General features: G+C 42.9%; 1 protein-coding gene across 1 annotated transcript in view; it reads left to right on the top strand.

The window, feature by feature from the left end:
* Positions 1–263: 263 nt before the first annotated feature.
* The window catches only part of FAM124A (family with sequence similarity 124 member A), a 37262-nt gene continuing 13610 nt past the window's right edge, over positions 264–23915 (top strand). Inside the window, exons 1-2 of the mRNA XM_058800409.1 lie at positions 264–322; positions 11612–11643. Of these exons, the coding sequence (XP_058656392.1) occupies positions 264–322; positions 11612–11643 (91 nt within the window). The remainder of the gene's footprint in view (positions 323–11611; positions 11644–23915) is intronic.

Here is a 23915-nt window from a genome sequence, read left to right as displayed (position 1 = left end):
CCGCGGTGCTGTCCCGGCTCCGGGCACATCCCGTGCCCGCGGTGCTGTCCCGGCTCCGGGCGCTGCAGGGAGCGGGCGCGGCGGGCGGTGCCTCCCGCGGCGCGGGGCGGGGGCCGGGCCGGGCCGGGGCGGCGGAGCGGGCGCTGCTCTCGCTGCTCTCTCTGTCGCTGCTCTCTCTCTCTGTCGCGGCTCTCGCTGCGGCACAGGGCGGGCGGCAGAGGCGGCAGCGCCGCTCCCAGAGCCCCCCCAGCCCCGCCGCAGCCATGGAGAAGCAGCCCGGCGGCGAGGAGGAGTGCGCGGACTCGGGAGCGGAGACGGGCGGGTGAGTGCGGGCGGCTCTGCCGGGCTCTGGCGCGGCTCCCCCGGCCCCAGGGGCTGCACTTGTTGCCGGCAGCCGTCCCAAGCGCGTCCCGGCAGCGGCGGGGCTGGGGCTGGGCTGGGGCGGCGGCTTCGTGTCCCGGGCAGAGCTTCCCTCCGGCAGCATCCCGCTCAGCGCCGAGCCTCCTTGCCTTGCCCGCCCTTCCCTCGCCTTTCCTGCCCTCCTGAGACCCGGTCCGGCGTGACCCCCGGGGAGGCATCACCCTGCTCCGACTGCCCCGGGAGTTCGCGTTCCCCTGCGGTGAAGCAGACCCCACCGGGGTCTACACACGGGGAGGGAGCCACGGACAGGTCGTGGCTGTGGGCTTTAAGCTTGAGCTCCAAAGCACGGGGCGATGGCTCGGCGGTGCGGGCTGTATACCAATCCTGTATCCCAGGTTAGTGAGGCTGAGGATGGTCTGGGAGCGTGTCCAGGACCCGTCCTCTCCTTCTGGCGGTGACACCCAGACAACATGGGGCAGAGAGAGCTGACTCCTCAGAAGGACCATTGAGAGCCTTCTACAAAAGCAAGTTTGATTTGCAGGCACTCTGAAAGTGGGTTGCTGTTGTCATGATTCTCGTTGTGGTACTCTCCATGCTAGCCTGTGAACTGCTGTAAACTTTGCTGGGAGTGTCATCTCAGTCAAGGAGACTTTTTTCCCCCTGATTTCATGACCATGCTGCCAGAGGTGTGCTGCTTGTTAGCTGCATGACTTCTCCTGAGCTAATGGAGCTGCAAGGATGATCCATGGGATCTCCCATTCAGCTCACACCTTCAGCCCATCTCTGTGGGAAAGGGAAGTGTTTTCAAGCCTGTCCTACATGCTGCCGCCTTGGGATCTTGTCAGGAATGGCAGTGAGCCTTTGCTCCTCCTGTGGCTCCAGAAGGGCAAAGGGAGGTTGCATACTCCTGCTAAGGCCGTTCTTTCCCGACTCTTCCTTCTCCTCACTCCTTGCTCCTCCAGCTGTTTCTCTCCAAGGTCCTTGCCTGGTGCATCTCCTTTGGCCTGTACTCTGACTCTTGCAAAACTGTAAAGCTAATTCTTTGCATGGTGGTGTCAGGTGCACCACACAAAAACTGAACTAGCAACATTACAAATATAAATCTAAAATGTGAAAATGGCATATAGTAATCTTTTTCATACATCCAGCTAGTAATTAAAATAACTTTTTAATCTCTTCTGTAGTCTGAGAAGTTAAGGACTTTTCCCATTACCTTGTATTGTAGGCACACCTAACAGTAAAAGCTTTAAAATATTTTATGTGACATAAGTTCAAAGGAAAAAATCCAGACTTCTTTTCCAGATATAGGCTAGTCCCCATTAGGAATGTGGGTAAAAGGAAGACAAAGTAATCCGTGGACTCATGCCTGGTTCAAAGCTCAAAAACCCGTTGATTGGTCAAGTCACTCTTAATTTGCTGTGTTTATCTGGAATGGAAAAACCTGGGTTTCCTTGGGACAGGCACTTGGAAGGATTTGACCCAGCTGGTGACATTAGCCTTTAGACCTCAGGGACCAATGTGACAGCTGCTTGAGTCTGGTGTTGATGAGGTGCTAAAGCTGATGATTTTATCAAGTGTCTCTGTCCCGTGCGTGACACTGGAAAGTATAGGTTGGTGGAAAAGTCTGTCTGAGGAATTTGAACAATGACATATGGCAATTAATAGCTGCAGTGCTTTGCACTGATGTTTATATTGCAAGGCAATGGGTCTCTGCATTTCAATTATTATTTTAATTTTGTTTAGCAGCTATTTAATTCTGATAAACATGTTGCGTATGTCTCTTTCACAATGTTTATATTTCAGCTTTCTCACCAAACCAACTGTTCACAGCACTTGCTTTTCCCCGTTACCAGATCTGCTATTTGCTTTGTCTCAGTCCCATCACAGCTATTGCTAAATTGAACAATATTCCTTTTTCACCAATTACTCAATAGTAAAAAAAAAAAAAATTATCTATTCTGAGCTTCAGCAGGAGGATAAGAAAGAATAAGGAGGAACAACTGTCAGAGTGATTCAGGCCCAGTTTTGCATGGAGTGGTCGCTTTCTGTCACTCAGGGAACAATAGTGGATAGTGACTGTAGTAACTGCAGGCACTGCACGCCCTTGTCATCTCAATGATGGCACGTAATGATGTGTGAGCTCTTGCACGGAGCCCGGGCTGCTGAAGCTGCTTAGAGCAGCTAACAAATTGAACACATCAAGTACTCCGCAGGGCATATGTTGCTTAAGGTTTTGTTGTGGCTGCCAGCTACAAAAGCAGGCAAAACTCTCTGCTAAAGGCAAGATCAATTACAATTCAAAGCCTTCATTTTCCTAATCCTTTAGAAAATATGTTCCTCTTACTGCATTTGCCTTGGTAAATAGGGTTGGCAAAGAGTCTGCTGAACAGAAATAGCATATTTGGAGTTCCTGAATCCAATAAGAATGGATTGAGCTGGTGTTGTCAAGTACCTAAATAAAGGATGTAGAACATATAAGCCAATTAGTTTATATTGGCTGTTTATTAATGAGATTTGAAATAGTTTGACCATCCTTGATCTGAGAGACTTTGCCTATACAAGTTGTATCTTCTCAGGAAACATATTTTGGGAAGTTTTAGTATAAGAACCTTATTTAATCTGCTACTGAAAACTTTTAGTCCAGAATTATGGGACACAAAGCTTTCTCTAGTAATAGTTTCAGTAGTAGGTTTGTACTATAAAACCTGACATTTTAGGAAGAATAAAATAGTATTTCTTTAGTCTTTTATTAGAAAGAAAACAAAGGGCAAAAACAGGTGGAAGAAAGATTGAAAGGAGGAGAAATGTACACATTTACAGAACTGTAGTTGAATAGCAAAGAAAAACAAAAAAGTGAGAAAAATAACAGTTACTTAAAATAAATTGTAGAAATATTAATTTTAATATTTTCTTCATTTTACAAGCCATGCAAATGCTGTTATTTCACTGTCTTTGACCAGCAGAGCAAAGATGACAAACTAAGACAATTTTGGAAGTTGTTAGGCATGCCTGATTTTGAGGCAATGATACAGATTGGCTACCACTGGTATCCAGGCCAGAGCATCAGCTGAATTCACTACATGCAGGACCAATATCCCAAATGAATGTGGAAAACCACGTGGTTTCTCTGTTCTAAACATCACTGTTCTAAACATTTCAACATCCATGATAGTTCCCAGCAGAAGTTAACTTGTTCACTTAGACAGCTGTAAAAGCCCATGTCTTAAAATGTTCACACTTCAATCATTAACTTACTGATTGCCTCCAAGTTTGCCTAAACTTGTAATATTTCCTCACCTTAAAGTCATTTCAAGTTTTGAGAAGTTATAACTTTTAATTTTTTTGCATTTGCAACTTACCTGCTTGTATTTCAAATAAATTATTAATCTACGTAGAGAAAGTGGGGAGACATTGCTGAAGTACCAGGTGGGGAAGTTTTTTGTATAAGTTTAAAATGTAAATATTGATGATACAAACTGGATTAAACAGTGGTTAATTGTTGAGTATTTGATGAATTTTCGGAAGAATGGTTATAGTATTTTTTGGTAGTAGGCAACTGCAACAAAACAGTTCAACAAGATATAGAGAAATCCATTGCAAAACAGAGAAACAAGGGATGTTTGAACTTTATGACACTGTACCATGCAGCGGCTATTTGTAACATATATTTAGCAAAATCCAGTGATGTTTGGTTGCAATTAATTTTTGTGGTGCTTGTTGCCTCCTCTACATTTTGTCCTGTCTCTCATTCCTCAAATTAATTTTGCAGAGATTATGTTCATTTTTGGAGTGTTCTATACTTGTTTGTTGGTTTTCCTTATGGCACTCCCTAGCTGCATGTGCGATCCTGGCCAAACCACAAATTATTTGAACCTCTGTTAACTTATCTCTTAAGCAGATCAAAAAAGCCTTTCTTTAATTGTTGCAGTTCAGTAAAAGGTGTGAGGTTCTAAAGTAGAAAATACACTTGTTAATAGAAGGTAAGGCAGCATATACATATACGTATACCTATACCTATACCTATACCTATATATATATGTATATATATGAAGTTGTATGCCTCTTAGAGGTAAAATATCAAGAACGCTGTAATCCATGTGTGTTCTGAGCCAGAAAGGATCACTTAAATTATCAAATGAATAGTTGAATGTTTTATTGGGGTGAGAAGTTGCTTTCATGTCTCATGTTTCTGGCTTTAAGGAATTTCTCACTTAGGACTTTGTATGGCAGTCCTTCAAACTGACACATCAGTCTCTTGTCACGTATTTCATCCATCTATGAGAAACTCTCAGAAACATAAACCACTGATGCTGAAAGCTATTTTAAGGCCTATTTTTACCTTGGGGCTTCTTTTGTTTTGGTTTGGAGTTTGGGGGGTTGTTTTGCTGTGGGTATTTTGCTGACACTTTCACTTCATGTATAGACCCATCAGTCCAGATATGTCTTGATACTCAAGTTGTCTCTGATTTGACATGTGAAGTTGAGCTGTTTGTCACAAACTGGCATTGAGGCACCATTTCCAAACAGATTTACTCAGTGAAGCAAAGCTGTTTGGTTGAACATCGGGGCAGGCAGACCTGAGAGTGCCAGGCACAGGAGCAAGGCACAGACAGCAAGGATGAAACACACTTTAGATCACATTCTGGAGGCCATGAGCTCTGTGCTGATACCCATAATTTTTAGGTCCCAGCCAGAAGCAAGGTTCACCTCAGCTAAATGTAGCTGTGTGAAGGTTTGATGTTTGGTATAAATCAGGCTTCTTCTGTTGTTAATTAAGAGAACCAGGACCTCAGGAGGATAAGTCAGCCCCTGGCCTGGGATGGGTGGATACATGGCACCTGATGTGTCCCTCTGGGAGTGCTCTGTGAGGGAGTGGTGAGCAGGGTGTGCAGACAGGTGTGCTCACTAAATCCCAGGGTGTTCCTGCCTCATCAGGTGCCTTTTGGAAGATGACAAACAGCTTTTCAAACCCTATACAACAGTGGTGTCTCTCATATGGTGTCTCAAACATTGCTGTTGGTAATGAGCTCTGGAGTATAGTGGTTAGAGCTGCTCAATGGGAATCTTTGCCACTTTCCTAGAAATCCAAAGCAAGGAGTATAGGGACAAGTTGCTGTGAGTCATTCCATTTCAGTCATCTTGACTGCACAAGTAGAAGTATCATGAGGGTAACAGATTTGTGATGGACTGGTTTTAGTGAAGCAGATTGTAATCTGACCTGCAGGAATTTGGTGAGAAGAAACCCAAGACAGAGCTATAAAGCCAAATCTTCTAATTCTTCTAATGGGACTATAAAATACTCCCTTGTGCCTTGTGGAGTATTTTCTGTGGGAGGGAAGAAGAAGAAGCTGTTAAATACAGCACTTAATATGAAACAGTGAAATGTGCCACAAGTATAGGTAGAGAAGGCTTGGGAAATATAAATCCAGCAGGTTCCATTCCATCAGTCCTAGGCAAGCAAAGGATGCAGAGAGCAGAAGAGATTGTAAACTTTCCGCTATTTCATTTTGGGGAGTGGGATTAAGGAGCCCTTGCAATGGAGACCATGGGCATATTGGGGTGTAGTATTATGTTAGAATTACTGGAGATGTGTTTGTTTTACACAGCAGGCTGCCTTTGGGGATGACCAGCTCAGAGACCTTGGTCCCAGCCATGCCAGAGCATTGAACAGCACATAGGGGTGTCCCTGAGCACAGGATGGAGTTGTCCATGTTGCTGAATCATTAAAATGGTTTGATGGGATCAGTTGGAATGGGGCCATCTAGCTGTCCCCCATGTCTTTCCTGGGTGTGTTTTACCATGGGCCAGGATATGTTTTGCCATGTTGCCATGGTTCAGGGATCATTCCCAGCAGACAACTAGCCAGGATGTTTTGGGAGGCAAGAGGTGTTACTGGTACAGGTGCAGACTGTTCCACAGCACTTGGCCCGGCTCCCAGGCAGTTCCCTTGGGACTGTTTGTTTATGGCTGCAGCTGTCAGGGCTGTAGCTGTGCTAACGTGGTGCTGTGTGATTATAGCTGATCAGTGTGCCCAAGGAACCCAAGCACAGTGTGGTGCTGGAGGAGCTGCATTGCTTGTGTGAGCCAGAGCTGTGAGAGAGCCATGTTCTCAGCCAAAGAAACGGGCTCACAGTGTTTTTAGGTACCATATTCAGCAACTGCAAGTTGCACTAGCACCTTTTGCTGGTATTCAGTGGAATGCTTCCCCCTCTTGGATATTTTGAGGTTCTGTATCACTGATCAGCAGTGAGAGGTGCACGCAGATCTCAGAGGATTGTTCAATATCTTTTGGGCTCCTGATGCTCTTAGCATGTCTAATAATGCACAAGTCTGATCCTTCAATGATGGTAATGGGAACTGAGGTCTCACCTTTATCACAAGCTTCTACATTCCCATTTTAATGTCTTTTGACATCTCCACAGCTCCTCTTTGCTGGTGGGCTGACCATTGAGCACACATTCTTTGCAGACTAATGTGTCTTTTGACTGAGCTATAAGCCTTCCTTTTCAGTACCTCACACTGTTTCAATACCCTGTTCGATAATTTTTCTTCTCATTATGTGCCTATAAAGGGAACAGTCCTCTATTTGTTCACTTTCTGTCACGGATGTTTTTTCCCTTTTTATCTATAATCTAACATCTATCAGAGGAAATAGCTTGCTGCAAGACCACATAATAGACCTGGAACCTCTTGGCCCCAGTGTGGTCCCAGGTGTCACCATTAAAGCACATGAGTGCTGTACTCTTGAGTTATCCTATTGGGAAAATCCTCTTCCAAGGGAAATGATAGAAGCCAATACTCAGGATGTTTAAAAGAGGAATGAGAAGAACAGAAAGGAACACAGTTACTTGATGTCCACGGAGCTTGTATGCCCCAGGAGATGTTTATTTCAGTACTTGATTTTTCTAATGCATGATTTTGTTAAAGGGAAGGTTGTGTGTGCCAGTCTAAAAAGCTTAAAAGACTTATACTAACTTCAGAATTTAGTGTCCTAAATAGATGACTGTAGAGAAAAAAATTTAATTTATGAGCCACTTACCAATGCATGCCATGAATCTGGATGATTTCTTCTAATATTTTAAGAACAATAATAATTTTGCTAGCACTGTTTTGGTTTTGGTTGTTTTGTGGGGTTTTTTTTTTTGTTTTTTGGTTTTTTTGGTTTTTTGGGGGGTTTTTTTGTTTTTTTTTTTTTTTTTTTTGTTCCCAAGGACTAGATTCAAGACAAGGAAAGAAACTGGAGGGAGAACAAAAAGTGATCCAGGTTGTCCCTGAGAGCACACAGATAGACTCATATTCATCCCATTTGGTTTTAGACACCCAGACTAGGGTTCTACATTAGAAATGTTGTATTTCTACATTAGAAATGTAGTTTCTGTAGGATTCTTGTCTAGGCAAGAGCTAGGGAGAGATACTTCAGACCTCTCTTTTCCTTGACAATAGAGGGTGCTTAGGGAGGGTACAGCCCTCATTTTGGTATCTGAGGTTGACATAAGCCTTTGAGCCTAATTGCCCTTTTTTTTTAAATTTGTGGATGTCAGTTATGCAACAAACATGAATTATTAGCTTGAACCATATTAGACCTACAAAAAAGCTCCTGCAATACTATTCTAAAGCCTATTAAAATATGTCTCTGCAATTTGTCTCCAAGCATGCTGTTGTCTCCTCCTTTCTCCCCCCCCATAATTTCATTTTTCCTCTTGTTTCATTTTTTAAGTTCTGCATGTACATAGTCTGCTACTCCCTAAGTTCAGGACTCATTAGTTCTCCATGTCCTATAATGTGCCTGCAGCACTTTGGGATAATAAAATAACAGTGTGAAGTAATAGAATACTGTTCCAACTTGCAGTAAGCAAAAGGCAAAATGTTGTCTCGCTTCCATCCGAAATACAAGCAGTGCAGATTCATTTTGAATTAGCTGCCAACTGCTGAACACAGATACATTGAAGGACAGCCCCAGGCTGTGTTCAAACAGAAGTGCAGACTAAATGAATTCTTGCTTGGGCTGCTTGGAGGCAGCTGGATGTGTATTGCTTGCCTCTAGGCTTATGAAGAATGACATGTTACACAGTTTTCACACCCTTTCAAATATACATGGTGCCAAGTGACACTGGTGTGACTTGCTGCTGAAAATACTTAGTGGTTTTATGGCCTGCATAGTACCTTAGCCAGCCCCTGGCATCACTTCCCCTTGGTCCCTGCCCAGCGCCAGACCAGCAGTATGTACATTGCCCAGCAGTAGGAACAAGAAGGTGTCCTTCTCTACTCATGCTGATGTCCAGGCTTTAGTAGATAAATTAGAATTTAGCTGTCAGTAGAATTGCCCTGGTACATTTTAGGGCTTGTGTGGGAACCTAGGACATCCCTCTGGCTGTCCAGAGTGGCAAGACCCTGCCAGGGGGCTCAGAAGCCCTGGCACAGAGCCCGAAACACCTGTGGTTTTGATTATGACCCGTGGAGCAAATTACCAACCTTATATGAAGATCAGCAAGCCACAACAGTTTAGGTAGAATAATAGTGAAGTTATCACAGGGTGAATTTTGGGGTTTCTGGAATGGGGGAGGCAAGATGGAGGAATCTGGGCATGTCCAGCCTTTCTCCTTCTTGGCCTCCATCTTCTGCTGTGATGCTGGCACTTTTAGATTGGTTTAGAGTAGAAGCTCACTGTCTAACATAGGTAATAGGTATTGGACAGTAATTGTAAACATTGTGGATGTAGGTTTTAATATAAAGACATAACACCACCCTGGGGGCAGCCAGGACTGTCCTGCTGAGCAGACCTCAGCAGGGCAGGAGAAAAATTTTTATAGATAAGATACAAAAAACAACCTTGAGACCAAGAAATGAAGAGCTCTGACTCCTTCTTCAACCGCTTGGGCTGGGAAAAGAGACTTTTAACATCTCTCGGGGTCACGGCGACCAGCAAAAAATCCTGAAAGGCTTGATGTGCTTCAGTGGTCTCAGATCTAGGGGGAGGTTAGCCAAGCTTGGGGAGAGGGATGTGCTGCTGATAGTGGGCGCAAAGAACACAGAATTCACGAGCCACAAGGACATTTGGCAGAACTCACAAGATAAGGATGAAACAAATAAAGCCAACTAATTTCAGCAATTGTGCTGAAGTCAGCTCTAACTAGGTAGAAAACAATTTCACTGGGGGAGATGGTGAGCATTGACTCCCAGCCTGCTGACTCGAGAGACAGGCTGGTCATTGGCATGGCAAGTGAATCATGTAGCCAGGCACAGGTGGAATACTGATCAGTAGCAGAGCTGTTTGGCTGGTGGCCAATGAGCCCTGATTTCTTTGCTTGCTAAACTATGAGTGGTGTGGAGCTTTGATGGCTGGGGACCCGGCCTGCTGTGGGCCAACTCCCTGCTTTGCACAAACTGGACAAAAGGAATGGGAATACCTCATCTTGGAGTGTAAATTGGTGCTGCACACAGGGCAGTGAGCCCACATTTGGGACACCAATGTCATTGCTGCCCCTGCCTTCCCAGCTCCATAGGGGTCCTGGGGGCGATTGTTTGAGGGGTAGCTCTTGATTAATGGAGAAGGTGCTGTGGAGCAGCTCTGTATGGGGTGCCTGAGGGTGGCTGCTAATGACCTAGACCTGTGGTCTCTGCCAGTGGGACAGAGATGTTTCCTTGCTCCCTGGCCTTATCGAAGTGGCTGGGGGTACAGGATTAGCAAAGAGGAGGGAGAGCTGCAAGCCCCCTCCAGCAACTCTTTCCCCAGCATTGCCCAGATCTTTTCCAAAAACTATGAAAACCTCATGGCACTTGATGGTATTGGTGAATCTTTTTTTATGAGTTTTTTGAAGCATTCGGGTTGTGTCATCTTTCACTAGTCCAGCAGGATTGGCAAGAGTTGGGGGTGGTTCCTCATCATCTTCTCACCTAACCAGTATGAGAAGATGGCATCTGCCCTGCAGAGTGCTGAGTGCACAGCTGTGAAATATGGGGATGACTGTAATTCTTTTTTCTTCTGCAGAGACATTTCTACATTAAAATCAAAAGCAGATACTATAGATATGTGGGATTGATGTCCTTTATTCCCTTGGTTGCCTGAGAGCCTAGAGTATGAGGGTGTCCTGAGAACAGACTTAGATGGTATCTGCTTCCCCACACATCTCTTGGGAGTCAAGGCTGGTGTGGTTTCTTTAATTTAAAGCAATGTTGCAAACTTGCTGCAACTATTACATGAAACAAGGATTTAGGTTTGAATCCCAGAGCTGTGTCAGAGCTCCCTGAGCCCTTTGCCTGTTCAGGGCACTGCAGGGCACACATGCCATGCGCTTATGGTGGCAGGGGGCTCTGGTGCATGGGGTCTGTTTTGGGGACCCAGTAACTATGAGGGTAGAGCTGTGTGGCTGTGAACTCCAAACCCAAACACTCAAAGGTCATAGGTAAGGCCTCAGCAGTGGAAATGATTTTTTTTTTCCCTTAAATATTAAGTGATGGCATGTTTGTTTTACCTTATTATTTCTGAATCCTCAGGGCATTAATGGGTATGTTTTAATCATCTCAGAATGGGGTTTTCAGGAGTTTGGTGTTATGTGCAGCCAAAAAATTAGTTGCACTGCTGCTCAAAACACTCAATTTCTTTGGCTTTCTCACAGGTAATCCAGTATGCCCTGAACTAGAACCAACGGCTGTATAGTTTTATTGAGATGTCTTCAAGAGAAAAATGGTCTACTAAATCAAAAAGCTTTGTCATCTAAATGTTTGTATTTTGGCATTCTTTTTTTTTTTTTTCCCTTCTCTGACAATTGTAACTGTAGAACTACAAAAATTCTGCTCATCAAATAGAGTTCTCTTTAAAAGAATTCAAAAGCATTATCTGGAAAGCAGCATTTAGAGGACATAAACTGAGGAAGGAGAGGAGCTGAGTCAAAGTCTAGTAGACTTCTACTCCTCAACTGTGTCTGAAGCAGACTATTTCTTCCTTATGGAAAGCCTTCTGAGCTTTTATTTTCACATCTAGAATTAGGTAGCATGAATAACCCCTAGATAAAAGCATAGTTACTCATTCTACTTACATATTTACTTATTCTACTTATGTGTTTTCAAAATTCACATGTGATGCCAGTTTTTCTGAAGCAGTGTTCAAAACCTATTCTAGTTATTCTCTTAGCACAAAAATAGTGCTAATGGGCATTAAACTTTTTCAATAAGCACAGTGTGTCAGCTTTGGTATTTTTTTCATTATCTCTTTTAGATTTAATACATTCTAATTAAAATCTTTGTCTTGCAGGTCTGAGTACAGCCGAATGTCCTCTACTAGCAGTGAGTATAACTTTGAGATTCTTTTTTAAAGTGGATTATTATATTTTCTTTTGTTCTGCTTGCTAATATTTATTAACATCAAACTGGTGTTACTGACAGAGTTCACTTTGACACAGTAAAGCCTCCATTCCTTCTCCTTTTGGATCTATGTCTAGAAAGAGTATAGAAAATGAAACTGTTTGAATATTTATGACCAAACACAAACCATGTGTAAAGACCTAAATATTGGTGTTTGCAGGGATGCAAGGCAAAATGAGAACAAAATCTATAGACACAGTGTGGGCCAGTGTGAATGGGCCCTCAGGCCAAAGGAGTTTGCAGTGATTAATGTCATTGGAGCTGGGAATGCAGGAATAATTGAATGTTTATTGTGAGCTGATGCCAACAAAGCACTTCAGAGCAACTCCAGTGAAGTAGTTTTTTTATTTCAGAGATGGTAAATGCACTAGTAAGTGCCACAGTCTCTCTAGATATTTACAATGACAGTTGATTTTCAGGTTATCCAACTGATAAAAGACAAATTCCCGTGTCTGGACTATTTTTTCTTTATTTTTCACCAATGCAAAATGAGGATTTTTTTTTAAGCAACGAGGAGCACTTTCACTCCATCTACTTCCTTAGTTGTAGAACACACTGCATCCACAGCACTTTGAAATGCAGCGATGCTAATTCATGCATGACTGCTGGTATCTCTCCTTGTCCAAGTGCAAAGTGATGTCTGTCTTCCTGATTCACACATAGGCATGAACTTTATTTATGCCAAGCAAGCACATCAAAAATTCCAAGATGACAAGATGTGTTTTATAATCTGGATCTTTAAGCACCATGAAAATCAGAGGGGAAGAAAGCTGTCAGGTTTTTTTCTCATTCACACATTCTGGCTGAAGTGTGGGGAGGGTTATTTTCGATCTCCCGTGGTCTTCACTGAAGGGCTTTAATTGATTTCAACAAGAGCTGGATGAGACAGCATTCGTAATGTCTGACTCCTGAGCTGATGTGACTAGCAAGGAACTCGCTGCTTTCCCTCCATCTGCTCACTCTGTGTGTGTGTCTGAGAAAGAGAGAATTTAGTGCTGCTTTTTCCTGAATTCTGTTGTTTAAATTGATTTCTGGATTCTCACTGTTGGGCATAGTTTTTTAAATTATTGGGAGGCAAAATCCAGGCAATCAGCTTCTCTGTGCTAGTGAAAGCATATTGGATTTGCCTGATTGCACCAGATGTGTGGCACACCACCCTCTCAGCTCTCAGTTTCAGATGATGGCTTGGGGAATATGCTGCCAACTTCTTCCACTTTTTGGGTGGTGACTCATACTTACTTGATTAATGGAGGCAGATTATTCAAAAGAAAAGGTGCAAGTAGAGTATTTCTCATTTTAAAACTAGGTTTGAATCCCTTAAAAACTTTGCATGGCTGCTGCACATTTTACAAATAAAGGTAGCAAATTCCAATTGTAAGCCTTGGTTTTTATTAACTGAAGTATTTCTGAGGGGGATGAAGCTGTTGTTACGTGGCAGCTACAGTGTGTCCTGTTATGTCTGGTCTGCTCAGTGACTTGCTGGCCCCTGCTGTGCTGTGTATGTGGCCATTGCAGCTGTGTTTCAACACCAGTAATTTGTCAGTGCAAGGAGGTATTATCATTCCAGCAAAGACACACAAGTTCAGGAGACAGAAAAGTCTCCTTTCTCTTTTCTGCCTCCAAGGCAAATTATAGTGACACAGCTTCACAAGTAGCAGTATTTAGCTTTGCCTTTTGAGCGGTTTGTGTGGTTGGCTTGGTCAGACTTTGCAACAGTAACAGAAGCAGTTACATAAAAGAATTTTGGTAAAATAAAAATACTTTCATGTCAGAGGCTGGTAGTGGATATATAATGCATTTTGAAGAATGAATGTTGGAGAAGAGAGGTTGAAAAAAAAATGTGATTTGGACCTTTTAATTTCTTTGAGGAAAAGATTCAATAAGTGATATCATTCACAATACAAAAAGCAGTCTAGTCAATGATGCTGTTAGGCCCTAGTGCAGCGCAAAGTAAGCTGTTGTAAATTATGAAGGAAAGAATCTCCATTACCTGCAGCTGCTTCACTTGAAGCTCCTGTTCTAATGGTGTTTTTCTAAACCAGAAGCATTACAACAAGGATTATAGGTTAATTTGGTTTTATAGGGGTCCTATTTGGTAGTACCAGTGAGGCTCCAATTTCAGTGTTTAACAAATGAATAATCTTTTCACTTTCTGGATTAACTCCCCTGGACAATGATTTTCCACAGACATGCCAAGAAAAGGCTAAGAAAGACTTAGCAGGTGGATCAACTACAGCTTCTATCGCAGCAGCTGAGCAGACTGCAGGACTTTGCACCAATGTAGAGTTGTACAGGAGCTGCAGATCCCCCAGGTCGGAAGTAAAACCTCATTGGCTGCTAAATGGCAGTGGCAGGATCATTCTGTGCCTATTTCTAGTACTTTTTTTCCCTGAGCACAAGGCAGCAGCAGCTATTGTGGTCAGTGTACTGCTCCAGCAGTTCAAAGCCCTGCCTTGTGGATTGGTTGGACCTTGGGTTTTAGGCAGCCTCTCACTTCTTTTGTTCTTTGCCCTTGTGTCCCAGCTTCAGACAGCAAAAAAATGCTTTTTGCTGGCAGCATTCATCTAATGCTTGTGGTTTTGTACAGCAGGTAATGTGGGGAAGAGTACCAAAGTTTGCAGAGCGTGTGTATTTCAGCAAGAAAAGGCAGCGGGTGCCTGCTGTGCTGAGGGTGTTGTCAGGGTGACTGTGTGCCACTTGGCCTTGTCTTATGAGTTGGAAAAAAAGGTCACACAAACCTGTCTGCAGAATGATGCATCTGGAGGTATTACAGCTTTCAAAGGTTCAGCAGTATGATTTCAGTAAAGAGGAATGCTTTTTCATTTTTTTTTTACCTGAATGCCAGTGTATGTAGTTCCTTTTTCATTTGTTCTTTAGGAAGAAGAGTGCTTTGTCTTGTTGGGATATTATGCCTTCTGGTGTGCTCTTCATTAATCTAGGAAACGTATTAACCTTCATTTTCCTCGTATTCTCAATTACCTTTTCAATTATGGTGTTCAATTTCCATTAGGGATCCCTAATTCTATATGAGAGAGAATTGGGCTAGGCACTTTACACCCATAGAAGGGACCTTTACATAATGCCAAAATATAAAGACCATTAGTGGCGTATGGATACAGACAGTCAGAATCACAAAGAAATAATTCATTAGTGTTGATCGGCACAATAAACAGCAGTCTCCATACATCATAATTTTAATTATCTTCAGATTGCTTTGAGCTATGTGTTTCAGAGACGATTTTCAGCTAGGGAGGAGGAGTTTTGATGGAGGATGCTTATTGCCTCTTCTGCTTAATTTTTGCATTGATGAAAATGGCTCTTCAGAAAGACCCAAACCAGAAATGGACATTTTGAAACATGACTTTTGTCATTTGTAACATTCACAAAGGATGAGAGGAAATGGCCTCAAATTGCACCAGGGGCAGTTTATATTAGATATTAGGAAACATTTATTTACTGAAAATGTGATTAGGCATTGGAGCAGACTGCCCAGGGAAGTGGTGGGGTGACCATCCCTGGAACTGTGTGGATGTGGCACTTGAGGATGTGGTTTAGTGGTGAGCAGGGCAGTACTGGGTTAATTATTGGATCATTGGTTAACAATGATCCTAGAGGTATTTTCTCAACTTAATGATTCTGTGATTTGAAGGATTCCACACCTAGTCAGCCTTGGAGCCAATATAAGTATGTTGTCTTAGAAATAATTGTGGAAGTGAATGATTTTTTTTTCTTTAACCATTTTTAGCCTGACAGTCAGGTAACTGCCTGGATACACATTTGTGCTGGTCCAGCTAAGTTGGTAAGTTAAATATAAAAATGGCCCTATGGGATAAGATGAAGTTTCTGGAAGAGTTTAGAGCATTTGAAATTGTAGAACCCAGCAGTATACTGTAGTTCATGTTGTGCTTCTTAGTGAGGTAAAGAGCTTGTCACTCACCTGCTCTGCAGTTGGAAAGCTGGTAATTCACCTTCCCCTGCTCCCCTGCCTTTCCTTCAGCAGCTAGGAAACAATCAAGTCCTTGTAGGGTGTTCATATTCTTTTGTGGTAAACCTGAGAGCTGAGGTATTAAAATTTTTATTTCCATGTTTCACATACCCATGTTCCCAGCCCATGGAATTTCACCCACTTTTTCGTTCTAGAAATTGAACACAAGAAGGTTTGTTTTGGCAGGTATAAAATATGTGGGTTACTGCACATGTTTCTTTTTAATAAATGCTCTGTTTGATATTCTGTTCCTACACTGGTATAAATTCAGATCGTTGTTTGGGGATTTGGTCACGGTTTGGTCAACATTTTGTCAGTGTTATCTGCATCAGCTCTGTGGGCTTGTGACCCTGTGGGAGCCCTCACTAGGGGAGGCTCCTGCCAGGCCCTGCAGAGCCCTGAAGAGAGGAGCCCACGCTGGAGCAGGTTTGCTGGCAGGGCTGGTGACCCATGGGGGGCCCGTGCTGGAGCCCGTCCCTGAAAGCCTGCGCTCCACAGGAGGAACCCACGCTGAAGCACTTCGGGAAGAACGGCAGCCTGCGGGAAGGACTCACTCACGTTGGAGACGTTCATGGAGGACTCTCTCCCATGGAGGGACCCCACCCTGGGGCAGGGGAAGGACTCTTCTCCCTGAGAAGGAGCAGCAGCAGAAACGATGTGATGGACTGACTGTAACCCCCATTTCCCATCCCTATGTGCAACTTCAGGGAAGGGGGTGGAGAATTGGGAATAAATTTAATACCAGGAACGAGGGAGGGGTGGAGGAAGGTGTTTTTAAGATTTTTTTACTTCTTATTATCCTACTTCAATTCTGATTGGTAATAAATTCAACTAATTTCCCAAAATCAAATCTGTTTGGCTCATGACAGTAAGTGATGATTGATCTCCACCTGTCCTTAACTCATGACCTTTTCATTAAATTTTCTCTGCCCTGCCCAACAGAAGAGGAGAGCAATGGTGTGGTTTTGGTGGGCACCTGGTGTCCAGCCAGGGCCAGCCCACCACAAGATGGCTTGTAACAAAAGCACAGGGAGAAATGGATTCCTGTTACTTGTGCATCATTTCTAAATCTGTCTTCAATGAACTGTTAAAGGTGATGAAAATTAACCGGCAGCAGGAAGGGGAGGGGGTCTGATTTTGGCATTGAAAAATCTGTCACAAAGCTTGAATTTCATAATATAGTTGCCAACTTTAAGTTAGGTTAGTTCTAGCTGATTCTGACCCAGGCACTGCTGGACTGGGTATCTTCTAAGTCTGTTTCTCCAAACAACATAATTTAATGAGTGTAAGGATATAATTATATTCTTTTATTGCTATACAAAGATACACTGTAGTATATTGTTTCTTATTTCCATAGAGAACAGAGATGCTTTTACAATGGCTGGCAATAAACTGTATTAAATACAATTATAAAAACAATTTACAACAGGCTTGCCAGCATCATACTGCATTTCCAGAAGGTGTTATTATAAAACAAAGACTAATTAAAGTATGAGGAGAAATGCAAGAGGAAATTGGACCCAAATGATGTAAAGCCTTAGGCTGCAGCATCTGTCAGTGTTGCAAATTCAGGTGTTTTATGTAGTAATGAAATCTGAAGTGTCAGCTCCTGTGGAAAATAAAGCTATGTAAAATATGATACATCTGCATATCTTGCCTGGCTCATGTTATGATGCCAGGGGTAAAATGCAATGCTGATTCCCACTCTGGCAGGGGGAAGAGGGAAAATATCACTGGTACGTGCAACTTAGCAGTCTTTGGCTGTGCAAACCATTTGTGTAACTGCTTGTCATCAGATTCCACTGTGCTGAAGGACCAAATGCTTGCATCCAGGATAGGAGAGTGCAGTGCTGATTCACAGAGAGTTCAGCTTGGAAGGCACCTCTAGAGATGAGGCAGAGCCATGTGGAAGGACATGCACAGAAGAATGCGCAACTTGAAATCAAACCTAGATTTGATTTTTGCATTCCAAGTGGCATTGACCACAAACATAGCATTGCCCTTGTTAAGACTGAGGTTCCTGTTCAGGTTTGTCTGTCTTGGAGTAACCTGTGTATCTCTGGTTTTTGTAAAATTCAGTTTCACTCTTTGGGATCATTTAGCATGCACCAAGATGTGTGTTCCATGGCTTAATTACTTTCTACTGGCTTGGTGCTAGATTGGGATTTCTGTATCAAGGATGCGCACGTTATCCTAAACAATTACTGCACCAGAATTATCAAAACATTGTTTGCAGTTGTTTTTGCACTCTTTTCTGACCACATCCAGTCAGGTTGGGTTTTTTTTTCCTTGTCATACAGATACAGCAGATGAAAACTGGACTAGTTTAGTGGACTAGAATAATGTGTATGGATGACAATGTAAATTTTTTCCACCTCCTTTTTTTAAGGCCACATAGTCATAATCAAAACCACATAACCAAATACATCCTCATTTATAATAATCCAAGCATATTTCAGAAGCGTAGGAAATCTTTGGTAGACACCGAGCTATCGAGTGCCGTACAGTTGTAGTAAAATCTTACAGGAAATATGTCAGAGAAAGTTAAATTGGATTATTTGGTGCTGTGGGTTAAATTTCCCCCTGTGGAAGTGTTACTGCTGCTGTCCCAGAAAACCACAAGGAGCTAGGCAGCCATTTAGTGGGTGTTTTAACCCTGAGAAATGGGTTGCAGGAAAGATCTTGGCACTCCTAAGTTCAGCTGGTACAGTGATGAGAATGATCTGGAAATTGTTGCTATGTCTGTCTGAATTGTTAAAGCCCAAAGAGGGAAGCTAAAAAAATAAATCTGTCCCATGGCAACTCCTGACTCAGAGGCACTAGTTGGGGGAGAACAGGAAAAGCCATCTGAGTCACAGAGTCAAATAACAAAACACTTGTGGAGGCTGGAGCTATTAAGGTAGTTTCTACTGAATGTTGCCAATGCCAACAATCAGTTTCCTCATGGCCACAGCACATTGTCGTGGGGTACTTTCTTTCATCTGAACTTTTAAAAATAAATAAATACCATTTGTTTATGAGCACTCAGTGGAAATTGGGGCATTTGGTAATAGTGCATGCCACATTCTAGAGCAGTAGATATCCTCTGTCTGCCTTGTTTTAGTTGGTACAAAATTTGTTGATTTGTAGTTTGGGGGAAAAAAATAATTGTACCTTTAGTTTGTAAAATGTTCATGAAATGTTTACCAGGTGACTCCTGGCTGCCATCACAGGGGACCAGGATGGAGCACGGACAGCGAAGCATGCTTTCCATTCCTGCTTCCCTTTTCCATCAGCTGGTAGGGGGTAGATATTTTCAGCCACACGCTGCTGTCAGCTGAAAGGATTATGAGATTCAAACTAGTTTTCCACACCTGCCAAGTCCAAATGGGTCCTTTGCTGTAATGCTGATATTGTTCATTGTCTACAGAGACACAAACGTGGCAATGCTCAGCCATGCCCCAGGGTTTGATCCCACATTGTCTTTGGTTGTGTCTTCAGTGCAGATGTTTTGGTGTGACTTCTGCCTCCTCTCTGGCTGGCTTTCCCTGCCACATCTTTGTGATACCAGGAAGATATGTGCAAAAGCACAGTCTGAAATGTAACGTTTTTAGCCAAGCTAGTTTTCTGACTGCCACCAGAAGACACAATCCTTATTATTCCTGAAGTTTGAGAGTTTCTTTTCAGTAAGTTCAGCAAGCTCTTTCAACTTGCATCTAGATCTGACACATGGGAAGCACTGGAAACACTTAGCTGAGAATAGTAGGGGGAAGAGTGCCAAGAGTAAAGTCTTAAATTGTCTTAAGCCCATCATAAAATCACACTTTCAGTTAACTAAAGTACATTGTGTGTGGTATGGACCTCATTGTTGGACTGAATTTGTTAGCTACTCAAGTGTGCAGTGTTTCTTGGGTTTTTTTTGAAGGCAGTGTTCTTTCTGCCCTATTATAAAAAACACATTTTTGACAATCTCAGCTTTTCACAGGAGTGGAATTTTAAGAAAACACAATGCCTATAATCAGAGGACTTTGGAAATTATGGTGTTGGATGCAGTTTTTTACAGCTTTTGATTTACTAGTGGTTGCTGATGGGAGTTTTATTATGTAGTTTATTTACATTTATTTACATAGTAATTTAATTACACACACAACTTGTAATTGAATTACACATTGCAGCTCTCTACAGAATCTGGTATTTATACCAAATACCAGTGTCTCGGTTCTTGCCAAGAACTATGATCCTTATCTGTGGTTGAGAAGAGTATTGAAGACTTCAGTGCTCTCCAGAGGATAAGTAGATGATAAGGCTGTTGGGTTTTTTAATTGAAATTCTGATTATTTCTAACAATATAACATAATGTTCAAGCAGCACATTTTGAGGGAGAACACCAGGCAGCCAAAATAAACAGCTTATGGAGAAGCCTAGAGCATTGGCAGAAAAATCATTGTCTTACATGGTGTTTGTAAGGAATTGCCAAGCAGTTTGCTTGCTTGTAACCATGGTGTGAAAGCATTCACTTTAGGTTCTTCATGCAAACAAACTCCTAAGTTTGTTTGCATGAAGAACCCATACACTGTCTTCTCAGAGCTGGGAGTCCTTTTTTTCATTGGGTGCTCAATATACAATGAGCACAGCCTCTGCTTTGACATGCCTCCAGGCTCCATAAAGCCTGGGTGGAATACACACACACAGCAAAAAGTGTCAGGGACACAGGATTACACATCCAGAAACACAATATGGCATTCTCATCCTTTCTTTTAGCCTGTTTCTGAAGGGAAGCATAATGTGAACTGGTGCCATCTTTCTTAACAGAGACACTAACTTCCCACAGGTTTCATTGGAACTGAATGAAATGCACTGGGACAAGAGGGAGAAAAAGTACTAATAGGAGTTCAGGTTTCCCCTTTTCCTAACCTGCAGCTGGACAGTCAGCCCACAGGAAACCCACACATCCTTCTATACCAAGCATGAGCTGTTCCTTAGCTGCCAGCTAGTGAGGGGATAGGTGAGGAATCTGCAGCACTGTGAATGAAGAGATGAGGGAAATGGGGGCTGAGAAAATATCTGTGACCTATGGAGTGACTCTGACTCTTTGCCTTGTATGGACAGTCAGCAGCCATACCAAAGGAGTCGAAGAAGTTCTGGAGGATGTCATGGAAGACATCATAATCATGTAGCTCAAGGGCTTTTCTTCCATAACACCACAAAACCACTTCTCATTTGTGGACAAGAAGTACAGCAAGATAATGTGCTAGAAAAAGGTAATGCGGCCCACACAGATGAGGCATCCACGATGGGAGTAGAGAGTGATGGGCCTTATCTGAGGTTTGACTCTGCTTCTTACCTTGGGCTACAAAAGCAGCCCAGGACAGCCAGCCATGTGCTGGAGGGACATCCATCAGGCCCATAACCTTCCATGGGAGGACTCTGTGCCACAAAAGTTGTGATTCCCGTGAAGGAGATGAGGGTCACATGGCTCTGAAGAGGGCTTAGATGGCACCAGAGGCCATCTGACTGCAAATGGAAGAGGGAGTGCCAGGTATTGTTGCATTATCAGATTAAGAAATGTAGCTATGCAAGTAAGGTGAAGGGTGTTAGATGGGCCCTTTCAACAGCAGCTTAAATTGATCATGAAAAGTTACCCCGAGGCAGGTCAGGAGAAGATATCTGGTGAGGGAGGGATGAAAATTCACTGGAGCTGGAGCACAGTGGGTAGTTTTAGAAGACATTTTACCATCTAACAGCAAAGGTACCACTTGTTTAGATCTGCCATTGCCTTTGCTTGGTCATGCAGGGGCTCTGTGGGCATTTCGTGTTGGCTGTTGACAAGATTCATTCCCTCAGGACTGGCTGCAGTGCTGTACTCTAAGGGTAATAATGACTCCTTGTAAGGATGTTCATATTAATGTACCAGAGAAGGCTTTTTATCTTCATCAGAGAAATAATGAGCCTAATTTTGAACTTTTTTTTTTACTCAGGGTTTTTTTGTAATTGTTTTTCAGCTACTGGAGGAGCAGATTGACCATTTTGCTGTGCTTGTCTATGTGCTGGTCTTCTGTTCATTGTCTGTGCTTCCTTAGCATGATGGAGGAGTAGAACATTCATTGTAGAACATCCAACTGCAGTTCCTCAGGAAAATGATGCTCTGAGGGGAGTGTGAAAGAGGCTTCTCTTCTTGGCACGGTGCTGGGCAGAATATCCCACTTCTTCTTGCTTCTGAACAGCCTTCCTGGGTTTGAGGTGGTGTGCAAAGCAGGGCATGCTGAGAAGCACATCATCCAGCAGCCCTGCATTTGTCAGATGCTATTAAACAGCAGGGAAAGGGAATGGAGGAGCTGGTGAATCTGCCACATCCTGCTTGTTCTAAAGATTATTGATGGTGCATAAATCATCAAAGCATGACCGACTTAGGGGTGGGTTCTGCTGCCAGAGGTGTCCTGTTACTGCTTCTGTTGCAGCTGCCCATGAAGCAGTGATCCTTGTTTGTGAAAGCAGCCTCTGACTTTGTGCCTGACCATGAGCCTTTCAATTAGTACACCTAAAAGGATCACTCTTGCCTTGGACTCAGATAAAATGTGAAGGTCCTCTTCACTGAGAAATGCTGCAGTTTGACATTTCCTTATGTTTTGCAATGTGGAGGTACTGATATTTTCTGTGCAACAGTAATCCTGGGAAATTTTAATTGGAAACATTATAGTGCCTTTTTATTCTGACATTATTTATATAGTGTTTGGGATTATTTTACATTCCCACAGTTGAAATATTTTGATTGATTAACAGTGAAAAAATATGCTGTTTTGTAATGTTTGGTTTTGAATTATTTCATTACTTCCTAATAGCAGTAATTTCTTGATAATGAAGTACTGCTTGATGGGAGTTGCAGTTCAGAAGCTTGGCAAATTCACCCTGAACAGCTCCCGTTGCCTGATTTACATCTCTGGTACTGCATCATGCAGTTTGGTCAAATGGAATTTGAAGTCTTACTGCCTGATGTAGCAATGGAGGAATCTGCTCTGTATGGCATAAGGCAGGTTCAGGTGTTGATTCTCATGAAGCAGTGTGCTGCAGAGGAAAAAATGGAAGTTTGTGTTCCAGTGTTCTGATTCTCAATGCAATATTGCTGGTCAGGGAAAAAAAAAAGAAAAAAGAAAAAAAAATTTGTCAAGTATTTTTAGGTTGGATATTTCCTCTGTGTTTCCTGGATAGAAGATTGAAAATATACATAGCTAGAAAATTGAATTTATCTGCCACAGTTTGGAAATGCTCTTTCACATGCACAAACTAGGACCAGGAACCAGTCTGCCTAAAATCTCACTTCATTGTAAATTCAATCTTATCCTATGAAACTTACCAGGTTTCCTTGGCCCTGTAGGTAACTCTTCATTAAATAATTCCTGGTAATTCTGAGAGGTTTTTAGATTCACCCTTTGTTTCACCAGGACAGGGTGAGGAGAGACATTTCAGGGAGCCAGGTATTATATCCTTCCTAAGTTCTGCTATGGGATGAGTTTAGTTCACTGGAGAAGCCTGGAAAATCAGATCTCATCAAGACTGCTGGTGATGGTGACTTCTCCTGAAATAAAACAGTAGTTGGAACACTGCCATGAGAAGGAATGGGTCTTTGCTCAGGGCACCTTCTCCAGAGGGAAAGCAACCTGGGTATGTCACAGTGTAAAAGAGGGACCAGACTCCCAGGTCATGGTCAGAGTTTTGCTTGAGCAAGGTGTGCAAGAGACCTAGGGCCAAAAAGGAAATGAAAAAGGGGGACTTCTCTAACCTAGGATTATGCAGGTGGTGTGGAAGAAAACTCATGGCACATTTTGCCTTTTGTGTGGGTTAAAGTTCAATGCATACATGCTGTAGGGAGGAGTTTTAGATCCAGTTCTCCATATCTGCTGATGAAAGTGGCTGCTTCCCAGCTGCTGGGGTTGCTCTCCTGACCTTACACCCACATGTGCCTGCCTTAGGTCAGGAGCCCTGCCTTCCCAGCCAGCAAGAGTGATACCTGAGTCCTTATGGCACCTCTCAGGGGTGGTGGCTGCCTCCGCAGCCACTGAACCCATTGTTTCCCACTTCACCCATGGGTATTTGTGTCACTACATCATAGAATCATAGTTATTGAAGTTGGAAAAGACCTCTGAGATCATCGAGTCCAGCCATTAACCCAGCACTGTCAAATCCACCTGTCCTATTTGTCCCCAAGCCCAGGCAGCTGCAGTTTCAGAGAAGT

Source organism: Ammospiza caudacuta, chromosome 2 (genome assembly GCF_027887145.1).
Source record: "Ammospiza caudacuta isolate bAmmCau1 chromosome 2, bAmmCau1.pri, whole genome shotgun sequence".
NCBI lineage: Eukaryota > Metazoa > Chordata > Aves > Passeriformes > Passerellidae > Ammospiza > Ammospiza caudacuta.
This window is presented reverse-complemented; position numbering and strand designations above follow the sequence as displayed.